The following is a 16,780-nucleotide window of genomic DNA, read 5'->3' on the forward strand; positions in this document are numbered from 1 at the left end:
GTACGAGGGGGCATAGTTAAAAATTGAGGGGTGATAGATTTAGGACAGAGGTCAGAGGCAGGTTCTTTACTCAGGGAGTGGTAAGGGCGTGGAATGCCCTACCTGCTAATGCAGTGAACTCAGCCACATTAGGTAGATTTAAGCAATCCATAGGTAAGGACATGGTTGATTTTGGGATAGTGTAGGGAGACAAGCTGAGAATAGTTCGCAGGTCAGTGCAACATCGAGGGACGAAGGGCCTGTTCTGCGTTGTATTGTTTTATGTTCTATAATCTAATTTTAAAATCAAGGCATTAATCAACCATGAGCTAACGTAGATTAATGATGGAGGGATGAACGAAAAACAGAAATTGCTGGAGAAACTCAGCAGGTCTGGTCGCATCTGTGGAGAGAAAGGGGAATTAATGTTTTTGGTCCAATGACCCTTTTTCAGTATTCTGAATGGTCACTGGATCCAAAGCGTTAATACCCGTTTCTACTGGATCCCAGATGCTACTGGAATTATTGAGTCTCTCCAACAACTTCTGTTTCAGATTTCCAGCATCTGCAGTTCTTTATTGTATGTTAGTGAAAAAGTCAAGTCACATGATGCCAGGTTATAGTCCAACAGGTACATTTGAAGTCACAAGCTTTCGAAGTGCAGCTCCTTTGCCAGGAGAAGTGTCATTTCACCTGATGAAGGAGCAGTGCTCCTGCTGACATTGGACTTTAGATTTTATCCACCCGGTCTAACACCGACACTTCCACATTCACATATTTTGGTGATGGATGGATAATAGGTCAGTAGAGATTTGGTTTGAATTAGAACAGTAGGAACAGAATGTGAATGATTTCAGTTTTATGGAGGGTAAAACATGGAAAACCAGCCAATCCATGGGAGACCAGCCAGAAGAAATTTGCAACAGGTAGATAGAATGAACAAGAAGGAGAAAATACTCCCCCCTAGTGGGAGAAATGGCATTAACAGTAAAGCTAGACTAGAACAATGAAAATTAAGTTAAAAATCACACAACACCAGGTTATAGTCCAACAGGTTTAATTGGAAGCACACTAGCTTTCGGAGTGTCGCTCCTTCATCAGGTGGTTGATGAAGGAGCGTCGCTCCGAAAGCTAGTGTGCTTCCAATTAAACCTGTTGGACTACAATCTGGTATTGTGTGATTTTTAAGTTTGTACACCCCAGTCCAACACCAGCGTCTCTAAATAATGAAAAATTAAAATCCTGAATTTGTTAGATTTTTGTTAGGCAAGTGTATTAAAGGCTAGGGAATCAAGGTGAGCAGATGCAGTTAAGTTATAGATCAGCCATGATATAATAGAACGTCAGAGCTGGTTTGAGGGACTGTTCTGTTTCTATATTCAAGTTTCTAAAGACACAAATGAAAAGTTTAAAATTAATTGGAAAGCCAGCCAGAAGCTACTCCATGTAAATAATCTTGAAATTACATGTAAGGATGATGGGGAAGCTATTGAACTTGGTCATATAAATGGAAACGCACAATTGCAATTCTGCTGAGAGGAAAACAAGATCTGATGTAAGTGAGGCTAAGAATGGTTGATCTGTGAGAACGTAACAAGCCTTTTCTATTTCAATCCTGCGGTCTTTTCTAGTCCAAAATTTCTAAATAATACGTACATGATGCTCAGAGGAAGAAATGGCTAAGAGACCTTCATAGCTACAGAAGGAGTAATAATTTACTTAAAAGGAAAGTCTTGACTTTTCTGCTATGGCAACTTTAACCATCGTATTTTGTAAAGTTATGTTGGTATTTGGAGTTGCTACATTCTAATGGGTTTTATTGCTATATTCTAATGGGTTTTATTTTTCAGGTTCAAAACAGTGAAGACAAGGTTGATAAAATGTACTTGAGCCCACCTCCGCCTGTGAAACAATTCCTCATCTCCCCTCCAGGGTCTCCTCCAGTTGGATGGCATCAGATTGAAGATGCAACTCCCACCATTAATTATGATCTTCTGCGTGCAATCGCTACACTTGGTCCAGGTGGGACATAGAGTAGCATGAAGTGATTGTGCTTAAAGGTTTAGTGTGCCTGTGTTTATGTTATTTTTTTCTGAAAGGAAAATCCCAAATTCATGTAAAAGAGCATTACATATATATGTATGAACATAATCCCAAAGCTAAATGTGGTGTGGCTGCTGTTGTCTTTCTCAACACATGGCTGAGACAAACTTTTTCTTCCTTAGAGAATTAGATCCACACCCTATTGATAAGAGTGTTCTAAACCCACAAAGTGAAGTCAACCTCTATCAACCAGCAACATTGGACTGCAAATGTGCCTGGGACATGGAGGAATACTGCCCACAAATATTTGTTGGCTGTAGCCACTTTGCAACAGTAGGTTATATTTACAATTAATGGATGCACAAAGGTTTTAAATGATGGCACAGATTTTCGCCATAACTGAGACTTACTCAATCTTGGCAAAAATGATGGAAGACGTTGGAAATCTGAAGTCGTGCATCCAAAATTGGCATTTTCCATTTTTGTGGAGACAGGATTTAAGATGGATCATGGCTCAGGCATGCATGCTCAAGGAGGCAGCTAACTGGTTAAACGATCAGCTATTTGGGGTGGAATGGAGGTTCAGTGATTAGCATTGCTCCCTCACGGTGCCAGGGACCCGGGTCTGATTCCAGCCTCAGGTGACTGTGTAGAGTTTGCACATTCTCCCAGTGTCTGTGTGGATTTCCTCTAGGTGCTCCAGTCTCCTTCCACAGTCCAAACGTGTGCAGGTCAGGTGAATTGGCCATGCCCATAGTGTTGAGGGAAATGTAGTCGAGATGTATTAGTCAGGGGTAAATGATGGGGAATGGGCTTGGGTGGAATACTGTTTGGAGGGTCAGTGTGGACTTTTTGGGTTGAAGGGCCTGTTTCCACACTATAGGGACTCTCTAAGATACCTCTGTTCAAATCAGATTTTAGATTCCTTCATGTCAGATACCAAGTGTGTGGAGATTTAAATCTGATAAAAACAAGTCATAATACATTGTTTTAGAAAACCAGGGTACCTCTTTAGAGAGCTGAGATACCTCTGAGGACATAGCAACAGGACACCTTAGAGATTGGGGGTATTGGTGGAGGAAGGGGTGTGCAGTTAATGTTGCACTGGGGAGAGGGCTAGGTATCCTTTGGAAATGGGAGGGAACCCAGGGTGAAAGGTGGGGGGGTTACAAGAGAATGGTGTTGTCAAATATTCTTTGGGTTTTTTAAACTGTAGAGAAGATTGTGTGTGAAAGGTACAACTTTTCAAAATGCATAAAAATATGTCAAAACCTGTCCAAGCAGTCACAATGTATTTTTATGAGCCAGAGCAATTTCGTCAAGCACTATGGAACTTGGAGTAAGACAAATTTAGTTTTTTTCCAATATGTGTGAGTACATAAGAATGTGAGGTGAGCTGGTATGGCAGAGCAAGGGGGAACTGGTGGAGGATGGAAGTAGGCATTAACTTAATATGGGGGTATATGAAATATGGGTAGAGGGATATTGAATTGCAAACAAGGTACGAGAAGGGCCACAAGGATGGGTAAAGAAGCATAGGTGTATGGGAGAGCAGTGAGGAATGAGTTGAATTTTGTTGAATGGGTTGACATGGAGAATATTTGAGGGTGGGGGAGGTGTGAGGGATGAGGCCTGGAGGAAGGTTTATATTTTATTCTTTCAACTGTAGTCTAGAGGCAGGCAGACTTTTCACACATCCTGATTTGGGAGCTATCAAGCCTGATTCCCAATTCAAAGTAGACAAACGGCAGGTAGTCATTTATAAAGGAGAGATCTCACAATTATGTGTACCCATTCTGGGAAAGAAAATTGGGGTCAATTTGTGATCACTGCATACTGTGTTTTCTTCATAAGAGAAAGATTGTTCACTATCTTGAAAGCCAAACGTTTTCTAAACTTATTTATTAAAAATCTATTGATTAGGAGCAATCGGGAACAAAGCTCTTGTCTCACAAGAAAGCATTCCAAATTAGGTTAGATTTGAGATGCACTCAACTGACATCTCTTCTGAATGTATCTATTAAGTACCTGGTATTGGATGTTGCCCTACCACACTTATAATTTCAGTGCTGAGGTATAAGTTGTCAACATTGTTTGAGTTTTTCTTTACACAAAGCAACAGGAAAAGTACTTCCTGTCAGATCTAATGCAAAAAAAATCCAGATTTAAAATGATTGAACACCATACAGTAATGTTTTTCATTTCCAATGTCCCCTGTTTGTCCATAACTGCAGATTTTTAAGAAAATTCACATGGTATTTTAGCCAGGCCCTTATATCATTTATCATGTATGGGTGGTAATGTGAGGTTCAAATCAGATCAGTTTATTATCACTTTAATTAATACAAATTGAACAAGTTAAATTTTTTTGCAATGTGTGGTGTGCAAACATATTTAGAACATAGAACATGAAACAAAATAGACAATAGACAATAGGTGCAGGAGTAGGCCATTCAGTCCTTCGAGCCTGCACCGCCATTCAATATGATCATGGCTGATCATTCCTAATTAGTATCCTCTTCCTGCCTTATCTTCATAACCCTTGCTTCCACTATCTTTGAGAGCTCTATCCAACTCTTTCTTAAACGGATCCAGAGACTGGGCCTCCACTGCCCTCTGGGGCAGAGCATTCCACACAGCCACCACCCTCTGGGTGAAGAAGTTTCTCCTCATCTCTGTCCTAAATAGTCTACCCCGTATTTTTAAGCTGTGTCCTCTGGTTCGGCACTCACCCATCAGCCGAAACATGTTTCCTGCTGCCAGAGTGTCCAATTCTTTCATAATCTTATATGTCTCAATGAGATCCCCTCTCAGTCTTCTAAACTCAAGGGTATACAAGCCCAGTCGCTTCAGTCTTTCAGTGTAAGGTAATCCCGCCATTCCAGGAATTGACCTCATGAACCTACACTGCACTCCCTCAATAGCCAGAATGTCTTTCCTCAAATTTGGAGACCAGAACTGCACACAGTACTCCAGGTGTGGTCTCACCAGGGCCTGTACAGTTGCAGAAGCACCTCCTTGCTTCTATATTCAATTCCTCTTGCTATGAAGGCCAGCATGCTATTAGCCTTCTTCACTACCTGCTGTACCTGCATGCTTGCCTTCATTGACTGGTGTACAAGAACACCCAGATCTCTCTGTACTGCCCCTTTACCTAAATTGATTCCATTGAGGTAGTAATCTGCCTTCCTGTTCTTGCCACCAAAGTGGATAACCATACATTTATCCACATTAAACTGCACCTGCCATGCATCTGCCCACTCACCTAACTTGTCCAGGTCACCCTGTAATCTCCTAACATCCTCACCACATTTCACCCTGCCACCCAGCTTTGTATCATCAGCAAATTTGCTAATGTTATTGCTGATACCATCTTCTATATCATTAACAAATATTGTAAAAAGCTGCGGTCCCAGCACGGATCCCTGTAGTACCCCACTGGTCACTGCCTGCCATTCTGAAATGGAGCCGTTTATCACTACTCTTTGTTTCCTATCAGCCAACTAATTTTCAATCCAATCTAGTACTTTGCCCCCAATACCATGCACCCTAATTTTACTCACTAACCTCCTGTGTGGGACTTTATCAAAAGCTTTCTGAAAGTCCAGGTACACTACATCTACTGGATCTCCCTCGTCCATCTTCAGAGTTACATCCTCAAAAAATTCCAGAAGATTAGTCAAGCATGATTTCCCCTTCATAAATCCATGCTGACTCTGTCCTATCCTGTTACTACTATCCAGATGTGCTGTAATTTCATCCTTTATAATAGACTCCAGCATCTTTCCCACCACTGAGGTCAGACTAACTGGTCTATAATTTCTTGCTTTCTCTCTCCCACCTTTCTTAAAAAGTGGTATAACATTAACCACCCTCCAATCCTCAGGAACTGACCCCAAATCTATCGAACTCTAGAAAATAATCACCAACGCATCCATGTTTCCCGAGCCACCTCCTTCAGTACCCTGGGATGTAGACCATCAGGCCCCGAAGACTTATCAACCTTCAGACCTAACAATCTCTCCAACACCAAATCCTGGCAAATGTAGATTCCCTTAAGTTCAAGTCCTTCAGCCACTGTTACCTCAGGGAGATTGCTTGTGTCTTCCTCAGTGAACACAGATCTGAAGTACCCATTTAATTCTTCTGCCATTTCTTTGTTCCCCGTAATGTATTCCCTTATTTCTGTCTTCAAGGGCCCAATTTTCGTCCTAACCATTTTTTTTGCCTTGCACATACTTAAAAAAGCTTTTACTATCCTCCTTAATATTATTGGCCAGTTTGCCTTCGTACCTCATTTTTCCTCTGCAGAACACTGCAGAACAGGCCCTTCGGCCCTCAATGTTGCACTGACCCATGGTATAATCTAAGCCCATCCCCCTACACTATCCCATCATCATCCAGGTGCTTATGCAAGTTGTTTAAATGTCCCTAATGTGGCTGAGTTAACTACATTGGCAGATAGGGCATTCAATGCCTTTACCACTCTCTGAGTAAAGAATAATCTATCATCCCTCAATTTGTAGCTATGCCCCCTTGTGCAAGACAACATCCTAGGAAAATGACTCTCACTGTCCACCCTATCTAATCCTCTGATCATCTTGTATGTCTCTATTAAATCCCTTCTTAGCAACCTTCTCTCCAATGAGAACAGACCCAAGTCCCTCAGCCTTTCCTTATAAGACCTTCCCTCCAGACCAAGCAACATCCTGGTAAATCTCCTCTGCACCTTTTCCAATGCTTCCACGTCCTTCCTGTAATGGGGTGACCAGAACTGTACACAAAATTCCAAGTGAGGCCACACTAGCATTTTGTATAGTTGCAGCATGATATCACAGCTCTGGAACTTAATCCCCCTACCAATAAAACCAAACGCACGGTATGCCATCTTAACAGCACTATCAACCTGGGTGGCAACTTTCAGGGATCTATGTACATGGATACCAAGATCCCTCTGCACATCTACACTACCAACAATCTTTCCATTGACCCAGTATTCTGCCTTCGTGTTATTCTTCCCAAAGTGCATCACCTCACATTTATCTGCATTGAACTCCATTTACCACCTCTCAGCCCAATTCTGCAATTTATCCAAGTCCCCTGCAACATGCAACATTCTTCTACACTGTCCACCACTCCACCGACTTTGTGTCATCTGCAAACTTACTAACCCATCCACCTATGCCCGTGTCCAAGTCATTTACCAAAATGACAAACAGCAGTGGTCCCAAAACAGATCCTTGTGGCACACCACTAGTAACCAGACTCCAGGCTGAATATTTTCCATCAACCACCACTTACTGCCTTCTTACAGAAAGCCAGTTTCTAATTCAAACCGCTAAATCACCCTCAATCTCATGACTCCACATTTTCTCCAACAGCCTACCATGTGGAACCTTATCAAAGGCTTTACTGAAGTCCACGTACACCACGTCAACTGTCCTACCCGCATCCACATGCTTGGTCACCTTCTCAAAAAACCCAGTGAGGTTTGTGAGACACGACCTGCCTGTGATGAAACCATGTTAACTATCTGCAATCAAATTGTTGCTTGTTAGATAATTATAAATCCTATCTCTTATAATCCTTTCCAAAACTTTTCTTACAACAGACGTAAGGCTCACTGGTCTATAATTACCTGGGTCAGCTCTACTGCTCTTCCTGAATAAGGGCACAACATTTGCAATCCTCCAGTCCTCTGGTATTAAATCTATAGACAATAACGACTCAAAGATCAAAGCGAACATCTCCGCCATTTCCTCCCTAGCTTCCCAGAGAATCGTTGGATAAATTCCATCCAGCCCAGAGGACTTCTCTACTTTCACACCTCCTAGAATTGATAACACCTCCTTCTTCTTAACCTCAATTCTTTCTAATCTAATAGCCCATATCCCAGTCTTTTCCTCTACAATATTCTCCTTTTCCTGAGTGAAAACATGAAGTTTACATACTTTACATACAAGTTACCTCAGGAGGAATCTTTCATGATGTTATGGCCAAATCTTTGGGTTTGGAGGCACATTTCAGTGTTTTCAAGAAATTCCAATTTTCTTTCACACTTCAAACTCCTCTACAGCAAAACAAAGGAGGCTACTTGTTGGTCAAACTGCTCAGCTCCAGGACATCACTGTGAGACCTCCTTAGAGACCTTCCTAACCAAGGAGATTCAGCTGTTTCATTAATGAACTTTACTGTTCCACAAAGTTGCAAAAAGCAATGTTTGCTGATGATGACACAATGCTTAGCACCATTTGCGAGTCCTCAGATGCTGACCCACTTTATTTTTAATGACGAAAGACTTGGAAAACATCCAGGCTTGGGCTGATAATAGCAAATAACATTTGCAGCATAGAAGCACCAGGCAATAGAAAGCTCCAACAAGAGAGTGTCTAACCATTACTCTTTGGTATTCAATGGAATTTCTATTGCTGAATCTCCACCGTTGACAAGAAACTGAACTGGACCAGCCATGTAAATACAGAATCTTCAAAAGCAGATCAAAAGCTAGGAATTCTGTAGCAAGTAACTCATCTCCTCTATTTCCAATTTCTGTCCACCATTTGCAAGACACATGGCAGGAGTCTACTGCATCGTACTCTGCTTGCCTGGATGACAGCAACTCCAAAAATATTGAAGAAGTTTGCCATCATCCAGTACAAAGCAGCCTGCTTAATGGCATCCCATGCAGCACCTTCACCAGTTTTTCTCTTCACCACCAATGCATAATGACAACAGTGTGTGCCACCTACAAGTTGCACTGAGGTAACTCAGTGAGGCTCCTCTGACAGCACTTTCCAAGCCTATGATGTCAATCACCTAAAAGGGCATCAGATAGATAGGAGCTGCATTACCTGCACATTTTCCTGCAAACCGTGCACCATCCTAACTTGGAGCCATATCACCTCCTTCACTGTTGCTGGAACAAAACCTTGGCACTCCCTTCCGAACCACACTGTGTTTGTCCTTCACTGCTAAGATTACAAATGTTCAAGAAGGCAGCTCACTATCGCCTGCTGTAAGGCAGTTAACCAGCAAGGCTGGATGAGCCAGTGATGCCTACATACCATCAATGAATCAGATCTTCATCACCAACACTGTATCCTACCAACACGGATGGCACGGTGGCTCAATGGTTAGAACTGTTGCCTTGCAGCGTCGTGGACCCGGGTTCGATTTCAGCCTCGGGTGACTGTCTGCGTGGAGTTTGCACATTCTGTGTCTGTGTGGGTTTGCTCCAGTTTCCTCCCACAGACCAAAGACGTGCAGGCCAGGTGAATTGGCCGTACTAAATTGTCCATAATGATAGGAGCATTAGTAGGGGAATGGGTCTGGGTGGGTTACTGTTCGGAGGGTCGGTGTGGACCTGTTGGGCCAAAGGGCCTGTTTCCACACTGTCGGGAATCTAATCTGAATATGCATTCCTTTTTGCTTTGCTTCACTTAAATGGCTACCTGGCCGGTGACCAAATCAGAAGTCAGTTAAGGAGTCCAATATCGAAGTTAAAGAAGAATAATTCTGAAGGAGAATCAAATTGGACTCAAAAAACTAAGTCTGCCTCTCTCCACAGATTCTGCCAGATCAACGAGTTTGTCCAGCACTTTCTGTTCCTGTTACAGATTTCCAGCATCTGCAGCACTTTACGTTGTGAAGAAGAAGAACAAGTCTAGGTTGAAAGTCAACCAGAAAAATGAACAAACTATTAGAAATCGTGGTTGGTTGGAAAAATAGATCATACAAATATGCCAGAAAGGAGTAGAGACTAGAACAAAGTAGAATGTGCTGTGGGACACTCTACGTTCTGTGTTGTATGCAATCCAACTATAAAGATCTACATTCTGAAAATTGTTACAGATTTAAATTACGCTACCACATGGTTCTTCTGAGAACGGCAGAATACGTAGCTGCATTCCATACAGGCTTTATCTTGTGGAACAATTTCATGGCCCATAGCATTCGAAGGTTTCTGATCAGTCAGATGAATCCCTTGAGCCTTCCTGTTAACAAGCTGTGCTTCACCCATGATTACGGCAGCACCTCCAGAAATTGTCAGCATTGTCACCAAATGAAACTGTAACTTGCAGCAGAGAGGGCCCTACAGAACATTGCTTCAACACCTTTGAAGTGCTGTTCGATGCTTTATTGAGGTTTTTTTTGTGTTTGTTCATTTTACAATCCCTGTGTAGATGACAATTTGGTAATCCAAGCTGTGGTTGGAGCTCTTGGAGCAGATATTTTATGTGATTCTGAATGAAGTGACTGCCTGTAGCTACTGAAACCCTTCACCATGTAAACCAAAAGCAGTGGGTAAGGATTTGTTGTTAGAGATGATTCATGGGTAAGCCCTGGATGACTAAAGGTTTTTTTGAGTGAGTCTGCTCACAATAGTACTGCTTCCAATCCCCAGACAATACACTTTCCAGTGAGAAGGAAGCACAAAAACATTCTTTAACCAATCCATGACCTAAAATCAGAAGCTAGCTAAGAGCTCATTTCAGATAAGATGGCGTCAGAATAGAATGTTTCAGCCAGAGCTCACCTGCTCTATTCATTTGGGTTTTTTTTTTCTCCTTTGCTGCTTTTTTTTTCTTCTTTTCCCTCGGTGACGCCCTGAACTCCTGGCCTCAAGCGCAGACTCCCAGCCTCTGCAAGGACCCGGCGAGGCATCCTGTCAACTATCACGCGGGGGTCTACTGGCCAGACTTGATGGTCTCCCAGCCTGGTAGGGTCTTGGGTCAAGGCCTGGCATAGTCTGGAGGTTGGGTGCCAGCGTGGACTGGGTTGGAAGGTCTATTATTCTGAACTTTTTTTTTCTCATTTATTCCTACAGTCCACAATGCTGGACTTCTCAATTTCTTTATTCTTCTAACTATTTTTTCCGAAGAACTTGTACTGAAGAATCTGTACCTAAGATAGCACCATCAGTGGCATCTTGTAAACTTTTCACTGTACTCATTTGAGTACATATGACAATAAAGGTAGTTCATGTACACAAAATAGCCCCACAAAGCCAAAGCTAGCTACAATTTATCTTACAATTGGATGACTGAGAAATTACTAATGTAACTGGCCAGGAACAACCAGCCTATCTGCAAGCCTTTTTCCAGCAAGAAAGCAGACAGAGACTGAGGGCCCTCAAAAGGACTGGTGCGTCAGTAGAAGGAGTGGGTAGTTTAAAGCAAGCAACACAGTCAAGCACCTACATTGTCATGACAGAGTCATTTCCAGTGCTAAACCAAGAATAGCTGCAGCTGGGAGCCTGTCAGCTCCCCTTGGAATTTGCAGACCATTAACAAATACACAATTCTTGGAAGGATTAATACACATCTCTAAAACAAAATGGAACATCATTGGGCAGCACTTGGGAAAATCATTCGTAGACTATTTCACTTATCAATATATTAAAAGTTTTGAGTTTGGGTGAATTTCCTGCCTGCTCAATATGGAGAAGTGGTCATGTAATGATAACATCATTGGAGTAATAATCCAGAGGACCAAGCTGTTGCTCTGTGGGTATGGGTCCAAATCCCACCACAGTAAGTGATGGAATTATAAATTCAGTACATAACATAGAATCATAGAGTTGTACAGCATGGAAACAGACCCTTCATCCAACTTGTCCATGCTAACCAGATTTCTAAATTAATCTAGTCCCATTTTCTTGCATTTGGCCCGTATCACTCTAAACCCTTCCTATTCAGATACCCACAGATGCCTTTTTAATATTGTAATTGTGACAGTCTCCAACACTTCCTCTGGCAGCTCCTTCCATACACTCACCACCCTCTGCGTGTATGGAACGAATCCTTGTATCAAATACTAGGTCAATTTAAAACTGTGTTTTCATGATCGGCTGGATTTCAGACCCAAACTCCTAGGAGACAAGTTGAAAAAGAAATGTTTCTGAAAATGGGAACAGAGTTTTTCTTGCATATTATTCCCACAGGAAGCATCTTTGGCAGCATAGAGAATTTTAGCCCTGTCATTTTGGGTATCTTCTATTGGCAGAAGAGTGTAATAACAGTGAAAGAAATTTGTTAAGAAATTGTTTAATCTGAGATTAAAGATATTAACTGAAGTTGAAAGTCATATGGAGGTAGCTACGAGGAAATCATGATACCAATTTTTATAATGATCTAAAACTAAAACGTGATCCATCTTAAAACCTTAAAGTGTCTATTTATTCTCAAATATTAGTAGATCCTGAAGTTAGTTCCTTAAAATGCACCCAGTTCACATTTTTGAATTGCAGGAGGTATCTAGAGCCTTAAAACTTATACAATCTTAATACAGCAATTAATGTTTAAAATGCTTTTTTTTCAAAAGAATTGTGGTCTCAAGTAAATGTTGTGATTGTATAACTGGGACCATCTCAGATTTTGTCAGTGACTTACCTAGCCATTGTCTCTTTCCTAGTCATCTGAGCACACGCACACAGAATGTAAAATACATTGTCATGGTTACACTGAACACTCTGTTTATAGAAATAGAAAATGCTTTCTCTCTTTCAGAAAGAAAAGGGAAAACTCCTTCTCCTAATTTAAGCGACTTACTTTCATTTGCCAGTTGTCAAGTTATTGCTGCATTTCCTCCTTTGTCCTGTAGGTGACAAGTACGAGGTGCACACAGGAACAGAAGGCACTCCAAGTGTTGTGGTTCATATCTGTGAGAGTGAAAATGAAGATGAAGGTGCAGTTAAACTGCCAAAACAAAAAATAGTTCAAACAAAACGACCAGATAATGCACCAACAGTGAACAAATGAAGCGTCTGTCTACCTGCCTCCTCTGACCATATCATTTACTGCAGCAACAATTTAATGGCTGTTTTTCTTTTCTTGAGGACTGTTTATCCATCGTTATATGAAAAAAAGTAGTAATTTAGGTGATTTCCTAATAAAAGAACAACTGTAAGGATTCCTTTTTTGTGGCTTTGAAGCTTTATTCCATCTTCACCCAGTTTGGTCTGAGCTCACCAGACACAGAATGATGTCGGCTGACAGGGGAACCAAATGGCAGGATTGCTTCCCTCTCCTCCAAAAGCTTCAAATCCATAAAATTGTTATGTAGCTTCAGTATTTGATCAAAGCTTTATTTCAGCCCTTTTCAAATGTGTGAATTGTAAATGTCGCTATTGTCTCTTTTGCAATGTTGTGTTCTGTATTATCTGTCTTGAATGTTGTTCTGAACAAATATTGACCATAGGAAGCAATACAAAAACTGTTTGCATCCATAGTCTTGCAATACTTCAAGCTAATTAGATTCTAATTAGAGAAAGAGACCAAACTGTTGTGAAGTATTCTTCACCCCCTCTCCTGTATTTCCCCACGCCTCCCCATTTCCTTCCCAGGAAAGTGGTGAGGTGAAATAGTGATGCCATTAAGCAGCTCACTTTCGCAATTGAAATGAATTTCAGATGATGCAGTTTGTGCTTGTTTTTTTTTGTCTTTTTAATAAAATCAATTCACTGGCAGAAATGAAACTGATGAATCTGGAAAGGCATAGCAGTAAGTCATGCTTGCATCTGTAGAGAAAGTCGTCATTGTTTCAGGCCTGTATGCTTTTCCAAAATTGAGTTTGCAGGTTGAACCAAGTTAATGCCACTCAGTGAACAATGAGGCACCAATGAATCATGTTTGATAACCCATAAAGCTTTAAGGCAAGTACTTTGGCATGATGTGGCATCCCATGGCAAACTCCACCCACTTCTATAGTTCTCCAATTTGACTTGATTTGTTCACTGAGTATTGCAATTTTTCATAAAAGTGTCTGGAGCTAATGAGCAGATCTAGATGATATGTTATTTGCCAAACAAAACACTTGCTCTAGCAATGATTTAAATAAAGAGAAGCATAAATTTGCTGAGTAGTTTCTGCTCAATTAACATCAATTACCTCTGATAGTTCTTTATTGCATTAAAAATTAATTATACATTGAGTTATGTAATGTAACTACACAACAAATTAAATTTAAAAAGCACATTAAGTAGTTTTTAAAATGTGGAATTAAATAAAGTTTGTATTAAGCAATGAATTAAGAGTAGACTTCAAGATATTTGTTTAAAAATCCAAACTCTCTATACAATTTGCAAAGTATGCATTCTGAGATCAAAATGTTGTGATTTAAAATTAGGATATAAAGAAAACTTATTCTTACGGAATATTTGTGTAATATTAGAATTTCTACAAATGCAGGTTCTCTTTGTCATTGCAAACAAAATTTGTGTCGACTATTTTCAATTGAATCTAGTTCTTGGCTTGAGTGAGATGTATAGTCAATGCCTTAAATCTAATTTTAATAGCAATCTTTGTTATCATTCTGATTGTGTGTCAAGGTGGCTGCATTCATTAGACAAAAATTCTAATACTACGTCAGTAATGACCAAACCTGCAAGTGTAGAGGTTTAAACTGATCTTGTGAATTTTAAATCACTGTTAAAGCTTTTGGTTTTGACTATGATTTTGATTGAATATTTAAACAGCTTAGATAGCCAGTTTGCAAAGCCTGTACTGGGTTGTATTGTAGACATTTCTATATCAATCTGTTCAAATGTGTTATGACATGCTGCTAGAACAGGTGGAACTTGAATCTAGGCTTTCTGGCTCAAAGGTAGGGACACTACGATTATACCACATGAATTCCAACCCCAGCCTCCCTCCCAGGTTACATTGTAAGACGTTCAGTGCCAGATCCACAAGAGCACATAAAGTAGCCTGTTTTCACTGAACCCCTTATTTGTTGAGTCTGATATGTTCATTTCCAGCTTTTCACAGGAATTCCTTGTCCAAGGATTTCAATCTCATGACTTTAATTAGTGATCTGTTCCCGGCAGAAGAGAGATATTGTGTTCTGGACTGGATTTGTTTTCTGTGTCACCTCAACAGTAGGGAGCCTGCATAAGCAGAACATTGATCAGAAAAGGATCTCAATGGTTTCAACTCATTTGGATGATCAGGGTAAGACAGCAGTAGCAAAGAAGATGCTGACATAGAAGCAGAATGTCAGGATAGTATACACTGGAAGACTAGCCTTTTTTTCAGTTTGAAGAAAGATATTTACTACTTTAATGACCACATCATCGCAACTGTGATTCTGTGTGCACTGTTTGATTGGTTGTGTGGCAGAAAGTGCAGAGGAGGACAGTATTTTTCACTGGAAAGAAAACATTGTAGTAGCTGAATCCATCATCACTGTTCACGGTGTGTGCCCCTGTCCCATCTCCCCAATCCCCCACCCCCCAAAAAAGATCAAAAAGCTTAGCTGTTGTTATTAATAACTCCAATTTTGTGAACATAAAGCAAGATACTTACTGGTCTGAGGAAGGGTCACTGAACCCAGAATGTTAACTCTGACTCCTCCCCACAGATGCTGTCAAATCTGCTGAGCCATTCCAGCACTTCCTGTTTTTGTTTCTGATTTCCAGCATCAGCAGTTCTTTCATTTTTTTGTTGATAATTACTCAACTAAAATTATTTTTGCAAAATATCACAGCTTTATGGAATATAAAAAATCTGTGTTCCAGTCTCTTGTAGAAAATGTAGCTTTTTAGCCCCAGATGATCAGTGTTTACCATTAAGTGTTTACCATCTGGTATTCATCTGAATAGATTGACATTAAAATTGCAATATTGCAAGGAAAAGTGTAAATTTAGGGCAGTATTTAATGTAGGTGATGGGAGGTCTCACTCACCGGCTGAGAAGTGACTGGCAGTGCCACATTATCATTTTTTAGGAAGGCCCATTGCAATGTTCCAGGTAGGCACTGAATTGGACAATGATGGGCTTTCCCTGGCATCAAGGACACTGAGCCAGAGGTTGGCAGCACTTCATTTCTCAGCAGCACCACTGTGAAAGTGTGGCTGTTGCCATTGTTGCACCCACCTGAGGCCCAAGGATCAGTGAGGGACCCAGGCCAGAGGTAAACAATGTCAGGAGGAGAATCACAAGGAGAAGTGGAGAGTGATCAGTCAGCAAGAGCAGGGGGTTGGTGCATGGTTTCCACCTCACCATCCTAGTGTTAGGTTTATCAATCATCCTGCCTTTTTTGGGCTTCCCACATGATAAGTCTCCCGCTTCCATTAATAAATATCAGTAGCATTGGGGTGAGGCTCTGAAGTGGGCAAGGCATTAATTGCCTACTTAAGGGCCTCACTTCACAGTTTAACAGAGTTATCCATGAGCCTTCTGCAATGAACTTAATTGGAGCAGCAAGTGGAAGGTGGTTCAGTTCCCATCCACCACTATTTGTCCTTTTGTGAAAGAAATCTGCCATCCTTACTTGGTCTGACCTTCATGTGACTCCAGACCCATAGCAATGTGGTTAACTTAAGTGTGTCCACGAGATTGGGAATAGGCAATAAATGCTAGCCTACCCAGCATTGCCTATATTTCATGAACAAACTTTTAAAACGTTAAAATAAAAGCACACCTGCTGCCTGATAAACAACCAGCAACTAAACTCACCACAGAAATCGCATTAAATTCTATCCAAAGAATTGTTCATTGCAAATATGTAAACAAGTGAATATTTGAACAAAATGAGCGGCAAACTTCAAGCAATTTAAACAATGCATTCTACTTTTCCATGCATAGGAGGTACACTGGTCATTGCATGACCAACTGTCAGAAAGATGTGGGTGCTGTTTTGCCAGGCTACAAGGAGGTGTGTGAGAGCGGTACTGACATGTCCTTTATTCCCCCAAAAATCAAAGCGAAGATCAGCGACTTAAAGTTTGGATGACTACAGGTAGCAAATGAGCTGCAAT

General features: G+C 40.9%; 1 protein-coding gene across 2 annotated transcripts in view; it reads left to right on the plus strand.

The window, feature by feature from the left end:
* Nucleotides 1–13,873, plus strand: part of LOC132829849 (calcipressin-3-like) — a 165,562-nt gene extending 151,689 nt beyond the window's left edge. For both annotated transcript variants that reach the window (XM_060847229.1, XM_060847230.1), the window contains 2 exons: nt 1,830–2,001; nt 12,625–13,873. In XM_060847229.1, coding sequence (XP_060703212.1) covers nt 1,830–2,001; nt 12,625–12,782 — 330 coding nt within the window. In that variant the 3' untranslated portion in view covers nt 12,783–13,873. The remainder of the gene's footprint in view (nt 1–1,829; nt 2,002–12,624) is intronic.
* The last annotated feature ends 2,907 nt before the right edge of the window (nt 13,874–16,780 follow it).

This window comes from Hemiscyllium ocellatum, chromosome 30 (assembly GCF_020745735.1).
Source record: "Hemiscyllium ocellatum isolate sHemOce1 chromosome 30, sHemOce1.pat.X.cur, whole genome shotgun sequence".
Taxonomy (NCBI): domain Eukaryota; kingdom Metazoa; phylum Chordata; class Chondrichthyes; order Orectolobiformes; family Hemiscylliidae; genus Hemiscyllium; species Hemiscyllium ocellatum.